At 41.3% G+C, this 14,789-nt stretch overlaps 1 protein-coding gene across 1 annotated transcript in view; it reads right to left on the reverse strand.

The window, feature by feature from the left end:
* Nucleotides 1–14,789, reverse strand: part of ctnnbl1 (catenin, beta like 1) — a 303,435-nt gene that overhangs the window by 142,672 nt on the left and 145,974 nt on the right. The window contains exons 7-9 of the mRNA XM_073061344.1: nucleotides 8,902–8,993; nucleotides 6,168–6,240; nucleotides 3,936–3,994 (exon numbers count right to left, since the gene is read on the reverse strand). Coding sequence (XP_072917445.1) covers nucleotides 3,936–3,994; nucleotides 6,168–6,240; nucleotides 8,902–8,993 — 224 coding nt within the window. The remainder of the gene's footprint in view (nucleotides 1–3,935; nucleotides 3,995–6,167; nucleotides 6,241–8,901; nucleotides 8,994–14,789) is intronic.

The raw sequence follows: 14,789 nt of genomic DNA on the forward strand, positions 1-14,789 counted from the left end.
CCCTCGTCTTACCCTTCCTGAATTCCACAAGCAGGTCCTTCAGCTTACTGACATTGAGTTCAAGGTTGTTGCTGCGACACCATTCAACTAGCTGGTATATATCACTCCTGTGTGCACTCTCATTGCCATCCGAGATTCTACCAAAAAAGTTTGTATCATCAGCAAATTTATAGATGGCATTTGAGCCATACAATCACGAGTATAGAGGGAAGAGTAGTAGGCTAAGCACACACCTTTGAGATGTGGCAGTGTTGATCGCCAGTGAAGAGGAGATATCACCAATCCGCAGATTGTGGTCTTTCAGTTAGGAAGTCGAGGATCCAAATGCAGAGGGAGGTACAGAGTCCCTAGTTCTGTAACTTATCGATCAGGATTGTGGGAATGATAGTGTTAAACGCCGAGCTATAGTCAACAAACAGCATCTTGACATAGGTGCTTGTATTGTCCAGATGGTCTAAGGCCGTGTGAAAAGCCATTGAGATTGTGTCTGCCGTAGGCCTATTGCAGTGATAGGCAAATTGCAGTGGGTCCAGGTCCTTGCTAAGGCAGGAGTTCATTCTAGCCATGAACAACCTCTCAAAGCAGTTCATCATCAAAGATATGAGCAGTACTGTGTAATAGTCATTAAGGCAGCTCACACTGCTCTTCTTGGGCACTGGTATAATTGTTCCCTTTTTGAAGCAGGTGGGAACTTCCAGCTCTAGCAGTGAGAAGTTGAAAATGTCCTTGAATACTCCTGCCAGTTGGTTGGCACAAGTTTTCAGAGCCTCACCAGGAACATCAAGGCCTGCCACCTTGCAATGGCCCTGACATCAGCCTCTGAGACAGAGAACACAGGGTCACCGGGTGCAGCAGGGATCTTCACAGCTGTAGCTTTTCCCTTTCAGAGCATGCACAGAAGGTGTTGAGCTCATCTGGTACTGAAGCATTGCTATTGTGTTTTGCTTTGTAGGAAGTAATGTCCTTCAAACACTGCCACAGTTGTCGTGCATCTGATGTTGCCTCCTACCTTACTTGGAATTTTCTTCACTCTTGAAATAGCCCTCCGTAAGTAACCTGGTTTTCTTGTACAGATATGGGTCACCAGACTTAAATGACACCGATCTAGCTCTCAGCAGGTGACAAACCTCCTGATTAATCCATGGCTTTTGGTTTGGGTATGTACAGCAAGACTTTGTAGACATACACTCATTCACACAGGTTTTAATGAAGTCAGTAACTACTGCAGCATACTCATCCAGGTTCAAAGATGACTTCCTGAATACAGTCGAGTCCACCAATTCAAAGCAGTCCTGAAAGCACTCCTGTGCCTCCCTTGTCCATATCTTCTTGGTCCTCACTAATGGTGCTGCAGTCTTCAGTCTCTGCCTATATTCAGGGAGTAGAAGTGCAGCCAGGTGATCAGATTTTCTGAAGTGAGGAGTTGGAATAGAATGGTAGGTATTCTTGATGGTGATCCAACAGTGGTCCAGTGTGCTGCTTCCATTGGTATTTCAAGTGATTTGTTGACGGTAATTATTTAGTGACTTTTTCAAGCTAGCCTGGATAAAATCCTTCAATATAATGGTGTGCTGTTTCATACATGTTAATCACGTAATGCTCCCATCATCTAGAGCCTGTTTGACATTGGCCTGAGGTGGAATGTACACTGCTACCAAATATATTGCTGATCCTTCAAAAAGACTGCATCTAAAAGACTGCATTTGGAACTCCTTAAGCAGAATACATGAACTGGAGCTGTTTGAGATGGCTTCCTGGTCCATTCCCTAAAATAGTACAGGACTGTGCAATTAGAAAGAGACAGTTAAAGCAGCCTTGCCGGTGAGGCCTACTATAAAAGAATATTTCTTCAGCCTCAATGACTGATAATGTTAAAATATAGTTTTGCAGAGCAAAATGATAAGACAACATTTGCTTAGACCTTAATAGTTAATAGGAGTTTTGCTAATTCATTTCTAACAATGGGAGGTAAAATGCTTGGAGGTTTTATTGTTTTGTAATTTTTTGGGATGCTCAACTCAAACTATGCATGATTTAGTAACCGTGAGGAGGAGGAAGAAATCTAGTCAGAAATAGATCTATGTGATTCAGCAGTATCATACCTTCTGTGGTATTTCTCAATATTGTGGCTTTCAGCAAATCATCTATCAATTTAGTGAATCAGCCAGCCTTCCTTCAGTTGAGATTAATAATGGCAGAAAATTGAAGTTCAGAAACCAAAATACCGTAGATTCCGGATTTTAAGCCGCTACTTTTTTCCCACATTTTGAACAGCTTTGAACTTTGCGGCCAATAATCCGAAGCGGCTAATGCATGATTTTTTTCATGCCGCCTCGTAAACATCTTGCCTCATAACAGTAGACCAATAAAATTGATGAGTAGTTCACAGAGGTCCAATGAAATTGTACGATAAATCAAGCGCACTTTCACAATTAAATTATTGTAAATCAGTCATTTGTACTCACCCTCATCAACATGGAAAACACTCGAAGCATTGTGCTGCCTACTTAGTTTAAACTATATTTGTTTTCTGTACTACATCGCGGGATGCTATGACGTCACACCCGGTTTCGCGGTGTCTTGTGGGAAAATGCCGGTTTGCGTTAAACGGAAAGGAGGGGGGGAGCGCATTACGCGAGCGGCTTTGGATCTGAGCGAAATCTGCTTTTAAGTTAAAGGTGATCAATAACTTTTCCTGGTAGGCTGCAGTATATATATTTTTTACCAGTCGTTAGGAGATATTGGAATGTTGTTCAGTAAAGAAGCATACGCAACGTATATTTAAAAGTAGCCGCGTACGGGCACGGTTCGAAAAAAAGCATTTGCAATATGTATTTGTTTTTGTTACCATATGGATTTAATTAAAAGTTAAAAAAATCCTCACGTGTAATATCTTTCTGTGTAAATATGTCATATTACAACGTGGGACACCTGCGGCCGAAAATCCGGTGCGGCCTAAAATCCGATGCGGCCTTTACAATTAAAAATTTGATTTTATTTCTAAAATTAGAGCCAGCGGCTTTTAATCAGGTGCGCTCTGTAGTCCGGAATCTACGGTAGTGAATCCAAATATTGTGGCTTTGAATGAATTTGTGAGAATTCATTTAAAAACCTAATCCTAATTGAATTCTGGAGCACTGTGCTGCATTTACTAAGCATATCGAAATAAGTCAGCATTCGCATTGAGAGAAAGCTTAAACCCACCTTGTGATTGAGTACACAATCTCAGCAGCTGACTCCGTGCAGTACTAAGGAACTATGGCATTCCTATTGATGTCTCACAAGTGGGCATACAAATGCACTCTTTACATAATACGGGATAACAACATGCACCTCAATCAAAACTATTGAGAGATTAACTACAATCCTGGGGAGTTGACAGTTTTCATTTAAAAGCTTTAATAAGTTATGGGAGTGACTTTAGTTTAATTCACAGTATTGTCTTTCAGTATTTACAATCTATGGGGCTTTCTGTGTAATTTAGTTTTCATTTGAGAAAGAACTAGTAAGGGTTTTATTTCCCAATTCAGTACACCACACTCCAGTGCAGTTGGTGGCGAATGCATCTTTAAGTTGGACTGCCAAAAGTCAGAAGATGATTAATTAATTATCTCAATAGGGTTATGCATAAAATAGGTCCTCAAAGTACCTACTTAACAATAGTAATTTTACTTTAAAGGTTCTTATTCTCATATCCCTCATATAGCGATCAGACATTTCTAGAAGTATTATTTACTAGTTTTCCCCATGATGTTATAATATTTTCAGAAGTGTTTTATTTATTATAATACATCCTGCTCTACTCTCACATCAAAATGCATTTTGAATCATCAATCAAAACTGTTTTTTTTCCCCAAACAACAAAGAATGGGCATAACACTACAACACATTAAGAACATAAGCAAGTTGGGGCAGGAGACTAAGCAGAAATTTACCGATAGCTGCTGCAAAAGTACATCAATCCCTTCCTGGTCACCGAGTAGTTCCCTGTTGACTGAAAAGAATGGAATAATTTGTCAATTGTTATGTCATTAAATATGGGAATACTGTGCATAATCAAAAATGAATTACATATACACATCCAACAAGAGGGAAAAAAATTAACTAGACCAGCTCAATCTGTCAACCTGAGTAATAAAGATTTAGGTAACAAAATGTCTATTTAGTCATTGGAAGCCATTAACCTCTTCAGGTAATTCAGCTTCCTGCTGATAATGATAAATAAATCCATGAAGAATAGCTCACTATTCTGTTTTAGCACTATTTGATTTAATTTTGTGTTGCAACTCACAGAAGCTAGAACTAGAAGTTATTGATTAAGGATGAAACCTAAAATATTTAAGGAGGGAAAACTTCTTCAATCAAAGGGTGGTACGTGTGGAATGAGCTGTTAGAGGAAGTGGTGGATATGGGCTCGATTTCAACATTTAAGAGAAGTTTGGATAGGTGCACAGACTTTAGAAATTTGGAGGGTATGGTGCAGATGCTGGTCAAATTTATGTATGACACCAAGGTTGGAAGCATTGTGGACAGTGAAGAAGGCCATCAAAATTTGCAGAGTGATCTGGACCATCTCAGAGATTGGCCTGAAAAATGGCAGATGGAATTTAATGCAGCCAAGTATGAGGTGTTGCACTTTGGGAGGATAAACCAGGTTAAGACTTATATAGTGAATATTAGGGCACGGAGGTGTGCATTAGAAGACAGAGATCTGGGAATGCAGATCCATAATTTCTTGAAAGAGGCATCGCAGGTAGATAATATCATAAAGAGGTTTTGAAACTGTGGTCTTTATAAACCAGTACAGAATGTTATGCTGAAGATGTACAAGATGCTGAGGTTGATGCTAATTTGGTGGGGTCAATTTTAGAGTGTCATGTACAATTCTGGTCACCTACCTACCGAAACAATATCGATAAGCTTCAAAGAGTGCAGAAAAATCTTACAAGGATGTTGCCAGAACTTAAGGACCTGAATTACAGCAATAGGTTGAATAGGTTAGGAACTAATTCCCTGGAGTGCAGGAGAATGAGGTATACAAAATTATGACGGATATAGAGTGAATTCATGCAGAATGAGTGACCATAGGATACCAGGTAAAATATTAAAGGAGAATCTGAGGGGGAACTACTTCATTCAGAGGATGGTGCAAGTGTGGTACGAGCTGCCAGCATAAGTGGTAAACACAGGATCAACTGTAACACTTAAAAGAAGCTTGGAAAGGTAATGGATGAGAGAGGTTATGAGGCTACGATCTAGGTGCAGGTAGACAACCAGGCTGGGACTGTCTGGGCTGAAGAGCCCATTTCTGTGTTGTGGTACTCAGTGACTCTACTACATGTTCTTTATTGGGCCAGCACAGATGTGGACTGATGGCCTCCTGTGTTAAGAATTGTCTATCAGCCTAGGATTTCAACATAAATGTTGGTTGGGAAACAGTGGCATATGACTCAATAAGTATAACTATTTTGGGGACAATCCCTCTATGGGAAAATAAAAGTGAGTATGGAACATTATTTGTTGTTAAAAAGTGGTAGTTACAACATCTGAGCCAAGTTATGTAACCAGCAGAACACAGAAATATTCACTGAAAGTTGCTTTAAATACAAAGCATTTAAGTATAAAATATATTTTAAAAATAATGTTACATAATAAGCCTTTTTTGGACAAAGCCTTAACGAAATACTTTGCTGTCAATTTCTGTAGGCAATGTGAATTGATCACCACAAACAATACCCTCATCATCTTTTTTTTTGTGATCTTAAGAATTTATTACAACTCTAAAATGTTGAAACTCTGAGCCAGTTCCCAAAATATAAAAGCATAAAGCAAAGGGAAAACAAAGCAGAACTCCTGTCATCAGGCAGAAGTGCCTGGAGTATTTACTTCAAGTGTGAAGACAAAATGCCAATCTTTGCTGACAGTTCCTTTAGGAACAAAGCTTTGCTGTATCCAAATATACAATTGACAAAACTTAACCTAATGTTAGTTCATGCCTATCCTTCAAACATTATTAGGTAACATAACAGTGCTTGTGAATGCCAATATCAAAGAAGATAGCGGGAAATAGAAATGCAGGATGGCTGAAACCACTATGGATTGAGGAAAGGCAAAGTATTTACTATCTTCATGTATTTAATTCTCCTAAGAATTAAAGGCAATCATACCATCATTATTCTGAAGCAAGATGGCAAGAATTTCACTGCAGTAGAGCTTGTTGGCGTCAAAAGGTATCTTGGCCTGTTTTAAAAATAACATCAAACTGATTATAATTACAACAGTGAACTAAAGAAGAGAGAACAGAAGGAAATCTGCACTGAACATACAGGGAACAAACCTTCACACACATTGTTAGCTGCTGACTTTAACCCAAGAAAACTGGAATGACAGGCCTTCTGAAAAAGGATCAAATACACTCAGTGGCCACTTTCTTAGGTACCTTCTGTGCCTAATAAAGTGGTGACTAAGTGCATATCTGTGGTACTCTGCTGTAGCCCATCCACTTCAGGGTTCGACATGTGTATTCAAAGGTGCTCTTCTGCACAACATTGTTGAAACGCCTGGTTATTTGAGTTACTGCCACCTTCCTTTAAGCTTGTCCGTCTGGCCATTCTCCTCTGACCTTCTTATTAACAAGGTGTTCCCCCCCCCCCCCAGAAATGCTGCTCACTGGATGCTTTTGTTTTTCACATCATTCTCTGGAAACTCTAGAGACTGTTGTGCGTAAAAATCCCAGATCATCAGCTCAGAAACTCAAACCAACTTTCTGACACCCACAATCATTCCATGGTCAAAGTCAGATAGATCACATCTCTTTCCATTCTGATGTTTGGTTTAAACAACAACTAAATCTCTTTTTTTTGACCACATCTGCATCTTTTTATGTACGAGTTGCTGCCACATGTTCGGCTGATTAGATATCTGCATTAGCAAGTACCGAATAAAATGGCACTGAGAGTATATAACAATTGTGCTATAGATGCTGTCAAAAGTCTCTCTCTAAATGCGAATTAAATTCCATGCCATTGCCAACATCTCACAATAGACAATGGACAGTAGGTGCAGGAGTAGGCCATTTGGCCCTTCTAGCCAGCACCACCATTCACTGTGATCATGGCTGATCATACACAATCAGTACCCTGTTCCTGCCCTCTCCCCATATCCCCTGACCCCGCTATAAGAGCTCTATCTAACTCTCTCTTGAATGCATCCAGAGACTTGGCCTCCACTGCCTTCTGGGGCACAGCATTCCACATATCCACCACTCTCTGGGTGAAAAAGTTTTTCCGCATCTCTGTTCTAAATGGCCTACCCCTTATTCTTAAACTGTGGCCTTTAGTTCTGGACTCACCCATCAGCGGGAACATGCTTCCTGCCTCCAGCATGCCCAATCCCTTAATAATCTTATATGTTTCAATCAGAAAAGGAAATGGAGAACAATGGGAAACCATTGATTCGTAACATACAGACCTGACATTAGTTATTAGCTATATTTGCATACTTCACAACTACTACAGATCAATTTCTATATATCCAAGATTGGGATGAAAATGTAAAGGCATTGCTAGCAAATTTGCAGATGACACTAAAATAGATGGAAATGAAGAAGGTTGTGGAGAATTACAGTGGGACCTTGGTCCTTGAGCAGCTAGGTAAGGGAGCCAAGGAATGTAAAATGGAGCTTAACTCAAAGCGCATTTTGGAAAGTCAAATCAAGACAGAACATTCACAGTGAATTGTGGGGCCTTGGGTAGTAATGCAGAACAGACTCATCTTAGAGTTCAGATGTACAGTTTCCAAGTAGACAGTGTGATGAAAGAGGCCTTTGGCATAATGGCATTCATCAGCCAGGGCATTAAGTTCAGAAGTTGGGAGATTATGCTGCAGTTGTACAAGATACTGTTGAGGCTGCACTTGGGGTATTGTATTCAGTCCTGGTTACCCTGCTAAAGGAAGGAAGTTAATAAAATATTTACACAGATTTGCCAGGAATACAGGGACTCACAGGGATTAGACAGACAACTATTATTTCCTTGGAGTGAAGGAGACTGAGAGATGATCTTATAGAGGTATATAAAATCATGAGGGACACAGACAGGGTGAAGGCAGTCAAGTCTTTTTCACAGGGTTGAGGAATCAGGAATACACTTAAGGTGAGATGGGAAAGATTTAATAGGAAATTGAGTGGCAACATCTTTTCATAATATACACTGAGGAAGATATATATATGCAATGAACTGCCACAGAAAGTGGATGAGGCAGGTACAATAAGAACTTTTAAAGCACATTTGATCAAGTACGTGGATGAAAAGCTGTAGACTTTACAAGGATACGGGACAAATGCATGCTTCTTGATCTGCAAGGACCAGTTGGTCGATTGGCCCGTTACAGTACTGTATGACTCTACCGTGTTTCTGATCAAAAAGGCAAATCATATTAAATCAAGTCTGACTCCCTGTAGTATGTTCAACAGAGCTCAAACGATTTTTATCCTGAAAGACAATCTACATGCAACAAAAACATGTATTCAAGAAGTTCTGTCAAATTAGTAATCAATTTAAATATTAATTTTGTAATTTGAATGTAAAACTTTGTTATTCTTTATTATCTGTACAGTATATAGAATTGCCTTCTGGTAAATAGGTTCCACACAAACTACTTATCCTCTAAATGCAAAAAAAAAGCAAGACAAATTGATGGAATTGTGCAATGTTAATACATCTTCAGAGGCAAATCCTCTTTCCCCACAAGACAACTGCTTTTGGACAAACCAGCACATCAACTGGTCTCATGAATAAGGTGGGACAAGCAACAGATGTTAGCCATGCCACACTCAGAGGAATAATTTATTTCAGAAGACACACTGAAAGTACAAAGACATTTAATGGTGCCAAGCCCTACCTTTATTCGCTTCAGCATCCACTGCAGAAGACCTTGTTGAGCTGCTTCAGTGCACATTTCAGGGCGAAATTCAGCTAAGTTCTCTATAATAGCTGTTACAGAAAGAAAGAGCACAGTGAACACACAATTCAGGCAAATATTGTAAAAAGCAAATGACCTGCTATTGCAAAAGGTTCTGTAAAAATTCAAAGTTCAAGGTAAACTTATCATCAAAATACGTATATGTCATTATATACTACAGCCAGAGATTCATTTTCTTGCAGGCATTCACAGTAGAACAATAGAATCAATTAAAAACTATACACAAAGACTGACAAGCAGCCGATGTGCAAAAGGCAACAAATAGTGCCAATACAAAAAAAAATAAATTGATTTGAATAAATGAATGTATTTATTATTTGATTTTGTATTTGCACATTTTGTTTATTTATTAATAATACTGAGAACTTGAGGTGTAGAGTCCTTGACAGCGAGTTCATATACTATGGAATCAGTTTAGGGTGAGCTGAGTGAAGATGGTGGTGCACTCGAATGCAGCTGCCTCTCAGTGGTCAACCAAAGGTGACTCTTTCTTTTCAAAGACTACACTGGATTCCATGAACAACGGGTACCGCAGGTCTACCACATCAGTGATCTGTTTGTTTTTCGGAACTGCCAGAGGAGTTGGAGAGGATTCAGATGAGATGACCTGGGTGCAGACTATGTTGCTGACTGCTACTTGGCGCAAAAACATTCTGCAGTGTAAACGTGATTGTCTTGGATGTTTCTCTTGCAATAATCGCAAGACCCTGTTGGGTGGTAGCTTGCCTCCCAGGTGCCAGGGTCTCAGATGTTTCTGGATGTGACCACAATCTCCTGAAAAGGGAGGGTGAGCAGCTAAAAGTTGTGGTACATATTGGTACCAATGACATAGATAGAAAAAGGAAGGAGGTCCTGAAAAAAGAATACAGGGACTTTGGAAGGAAGCTGAGAAGCAGGACCTCAAAGGTGGTAATCTTGGGACTGCTGCCTGTGCCACACGACAGTGAGGATAGGAATAGACCGATAAATGCATGGTTGAAGAATTGGAGCGGGGCAGGGATACAGATTTGTGGATAATTGGGATCTCTTCTGGGGCAACTGGGGTCTGTACAAAAGGGACAGGTTGCAGTTGAATCCAAGAGGGACCGATATTCGTGTGGGCAGATTTACTAGAGCTGTTGGGAGTGATTTAAATATAAATGGCAGGGGGATGGGAACCAGTATGATAGAGCTGAGGATGAGCCAATGGTTCACAAATAGATGATGGGTGTAACATGAATATAACGAAGGACAAGCCAATGATTGGATACAAATGCAAACAGAGTACAGAGTAGTGTTAAATTGCAGAGGCAAAATTCAAAAGGGTGAAGAATGCAGGACTGAAGGTGCTGTATTTAAATGTGAGTAGCATTCGGAATAAGGTAGTCGAGCTCATGGCACAATTAGAGATTGGTTGGTATGATGTTGTGGGCATCACTGAGTCATGGCTGAAAAGCCATGGAAGCTTGACTGGGAGCTTAACATCAAAGGATATACTTTGTATCAAAAGGACATGCAGGAAGGCATAGGTATGTTTCTTTGGTAAGAGATGGAATTACATCTTTAGAAAGAGGTGACATAGGGTCAGAGAATGTTGAATCCTTGAGGGTGGAGTTAAGAAACTGCAAGAGAAAAAACGCTATTATGGGAATCACATATAGGCCTCCAAATAGTAGCCAAGATGTAGGGGTAAAATTGCAAAGGGAGCTGGAAAAGGCATGTAAATGACACAGTTGTAATGGGGGACTTCATTATGCAAAGGGATTGGAAAAATCAGGTTGGTTTTCGATAGCAAGAGAAGCAATTTGTTGAATGCCTATGTGATAGCTGTTTAGAGCAGCTTGTGCTTGAGACTATTTGGAGAAAGGCTATCTTAGATTGAATGGTAGTGTATCAAGCCCAGATCTTATTAGGGAGTTTAACATAATGGAACCCTTAGGAGGCAGTGATCATTATATGATTGAATTCATACTGCAGTTTGAAAGGGAGAAACATAACTCACATGTATCAGTGTCGTAAAGGAATGAAGGGAATTACAGAGGCATGAGAGGGGTGCTCGGTCAGGTGGAATGGAGAAGGATACTATGACGTTGTGGCTGTTACAGAGACTTGAATGTCTTAGGAGCAGGAATGGCTGCTGAGTGTGTCAGGTTTTAGAAGTTTCAAAAAGGACAGGGAGGGAGGAAAAGAAAACACGTGGGGGCATGGCATTGCTAATCAGGGATAGTGGCAAGGCTGCAGAAAGGAGCAAGTCATGGAGGGATCTCAGAAACTGATTGGAAAGCTGAGCCTACTGGGCCTGAACACCTCCCTCTGCAACTGTATACTAGACTTCCTGACTGGGAGACCACAGTCAGTCCGGATCGGGAGCACATCTCTAACACCATCACAATGAGCATGGGGGCCCCCTAAGGCTGTGTGCTCAGCCCATTGCTGTTCACTCTGCTGACCCACAACTGTTCTGCAACACACAGCTCGAACCACATCATCATGTTCGCCGATGACATGACTGTGGTGGGTCTCATCAGCAAGAACGATGAGTCAGCTTACAGAGAGGAGGTGCAGTGACTAACGGACTGTGCAGAGCCAACATGTCTCTGAATGTGAACAAACCAAAAGAGATGGTTGTTGACTTCAGGAGGGTACGGAGCGACCACTCCCCGCTGAACATCGATAGCTCCTCAGTGGAGGTTATAAAGAGCAGAAAATTTCTTGATGTTCACCTGGCGGAGAATCTCACCTGGTCCCTCAACACCAGCTCCGTAACAAAGAAAGCCCAGCAGCGTCTCTACTTTCTGTGAAGGCTGAAGAAAGTCCATCTCCCACGCCCCCCAATCCTCATCAAATTCTACAGGGGTTGTATTGAGAGCATCCTGAGCAGCTGCATCACTGCCCGGTTCGGAAATTGCACCACCCCGGATCGCAAGACCCTGCAGCGGATAGTGAGGTCAGCTGAGAAGATCATCGGAGTCTCTCTTCCCGCCATTATGGACGTTTACACTACACGCTGCATCTGCAAAGCAAACAGCATTATGAAGGACCCCACGCACCCCTCATACAAACTCTTCTCCTTCCTGCCGTCTCGGAAAAGGCACCAAAGCATTCGGGCTCTCACGACCAGACTATGTAACAGTTTCTTCCCCCAAGCTATCATACTCCTCAATACCCAGAGCCTGGACTGACACATTACTGCCCTATTGTCCTGTTTATTATTTATTGTAATGCCTGCACTGTTTTGTGCACTTTATGCAGTCCTGGGTAGGTCTGTAGTCTAGTGTTTTTTTTTCTGTGTTGTATTTTTTTTACGTAGTTCAGTCTAGTTTTTGTACTGTGTCATGTAACACCATGGTCCTGAAAAACCATTATCTCATTTTTATTATGTACTGTACCAGCAGTAATGGTTGAAATGACAATAAAAGTGACTTGACTTGACTTACTGAGTCAGTGTGGGTGGAAGTCAGAAACAGGAAGGAGGCAATAACTCTACAGGGTGTATTTTTACAGACCCCCCACCCCCCCCAATAGTAACAGGGACATCGAGCAACAGATAGGGAGGCAGATTCTAGAATGGTGCAATAATAATAGGGTTGTTGTGATGGGTATTTTAACTTTCCTCACATTTAATTGGGGTAGGGGAAATATGATGCTATTAGGCTGGAACTTGGGAGCATAAATTAGGAGCAGATGTTTTCATTCTGAATAGGTATGTTTTACTGAGGCAGGAAAAGAAGGGTAGGGTAAAAGAACCATGGTGTACAAAGGATGTAGAAAATCTGAAAGTTTATAAAAGATTCAAGAATGTGGGTACTGCTAGAGCTCCAGAAAATTTACAAGGTTGCTAGGAAAGGGCTTAAGAATGAAATTAGGAGAGCTAGAAGGGACCATGAGAAGCCCTTGGTGAGGAGCATTACGGAAAACCCCAAGGCATTCTACAAGTATGTGAAGAGCAAGAGGATGAGCCGTGTGAAAATAGGGCCAATCAGGTGTTATAGTGCAAATGTGTGCATGGAGTCAGAGGCAGCAGAGGTATTTAATGAATACTTTGCTTCAGTATTTACCAGGGAAATGGACCTTAGCAATTCCAGGGATGACTTACAGCGGACTGAAATGCTTGAACATATAGACATTAAAAAAAGAGGAAGTGCTGGAGCTTTTGAAAAGCATTTAATTAGATAAGTTGCCGGGACTAAACTTGATATACCCCAGGCTACTGTGGGAAACAAGGGAGGAGACTGCTGAGCCTCTGGCGATTACAGTATCTTTGCATCATCAATAGGGATGGGAGAAGTACCAGATGATTGGAATGTTGCAAATGTTGTTCCCTTGTTCAAGAAAGGGAGTAGAGATAACCCAGGAAATTAAAGACCAGTGTGTCTGACTTCAGTGGTGGGCAAGTTGTTGGAGAAGATCCTGAGAGGCAGGATTTATGAGCATTTGGAGAGACAAATCTGAACAGGGATAGTCAGCATGGCTTTGTCAAGGGCAAGTCATGCCTTAGAAGCCTGATTGAATTCTTTGAGGATGTAACAAACACATTGAAGATGCAATGTATATTGGTTTCAGTAAGGCACTTGATACAGTTCCACATGCAAGGCCCATTCAGAAAGTACAGAGGCATGGGATTCAAGGAGACCTTACTTTGTGGATCCAGAATTAGCTTGCCCACAGAAGGCAAAGGGTGGCTGTAGATGGTTCGTATTCTGCATGGAGATTGGTGACCAGAGGTGTTCTGCAGGTATATATTCTGGGACTCCTCTGTGTGATTTTTATAAATGACCTGGATGAAGAAGTAGGAGGGTGCTGATGACATGAAAGTTGGGACTGTTGTGGATTGTCTGGACAGGATGCAGAACTGGGCTAAGAAGTGGCAGATGGAGTTCAATCCAGATAAGCATGAAGTGTTCATTTTGGTAGGTCAAATTTGAAGACAAAATATAGTATTAATGATAAGACTCTTGGCAGCGTGGAGGATCAGAGATCTTGGGATCGGTGTCCATAATACACTCAAAGCTGCTGTGCAAGTCGACAGCATTGTTAAGAAGGCATACTGTGTATTGGCCTTCATCAACCAGGGATTGAGTTCAAGAGCCATGAGGTAATGTTAACAGCTATATTACACCTTGGTGAGACCCCATTTGGCATAGTTCTGGTCACCTCACGACAGGAAAGTTGTGAATACTACACAAAGAGTGCAGAGGAGATTTACAAGGATATTGCCTGGATTGGAGAGCATGCCTTATGAGAGTAGACTGAGTGATCTTTGCCTTTTCTCCTTGGAGTAACAGAGGATAAGAGGTGACCTGAGAGGCGTAGAAGATAATAGGAGGTATTGATAGTGTGGATAGCCAGAGGCTTTTTCCCAGGGCTGAAATGGCTAACAAGGGGGAGCATAGTTTTCGGGTGCTTGGAAGTAGGTACAGAGGAGAGTCAGGAGTAAGTTTTTCACACAGTGGTGGGTGCGTGGAATGCACTGCCGGTGGCAGCAGTGGAAGCGGATACAATAGGGTCTTTTAAGAGACTCTTCGATAGATACATGGAGCTTAGAAAAATAGAGGGCTATGCGGAAGGGAAATTCTAGGCAATTTCGAGAGTAGGTTGCATGATCGGCACAACATGCAGGGCTGAAAGGCCTGTATTATGCTGTAGATTTCTATGTTCTATAATACCGGTAGGGATGATGGCAGAGTAGAGATGGCTAAAGTTTCTGGGAATAGTTCATAAGGCATAGGATAGATACGTCCCACAGAGGAAGAAACGTAGAAAACATACAGCACAATACAGGCCCTTTGGCCCACAAAGTTGTGCTGAACATGTTCCTACCATAGAAA

This window comes from Hemitrygon akajei, chromosome 11 (assembly GCF_048418815.1).
Source record: "Hemitrygon akajei chromosome 11, sHemAka1.3, whole genome shotgun sequence".
Lineage (NCBI taxonomy): Eukaryota > Metazoa > Chordata > Chondrichthyes > Myliobatiformes > Dasyatidae > Hemitrygon > Hemitrygon akajei.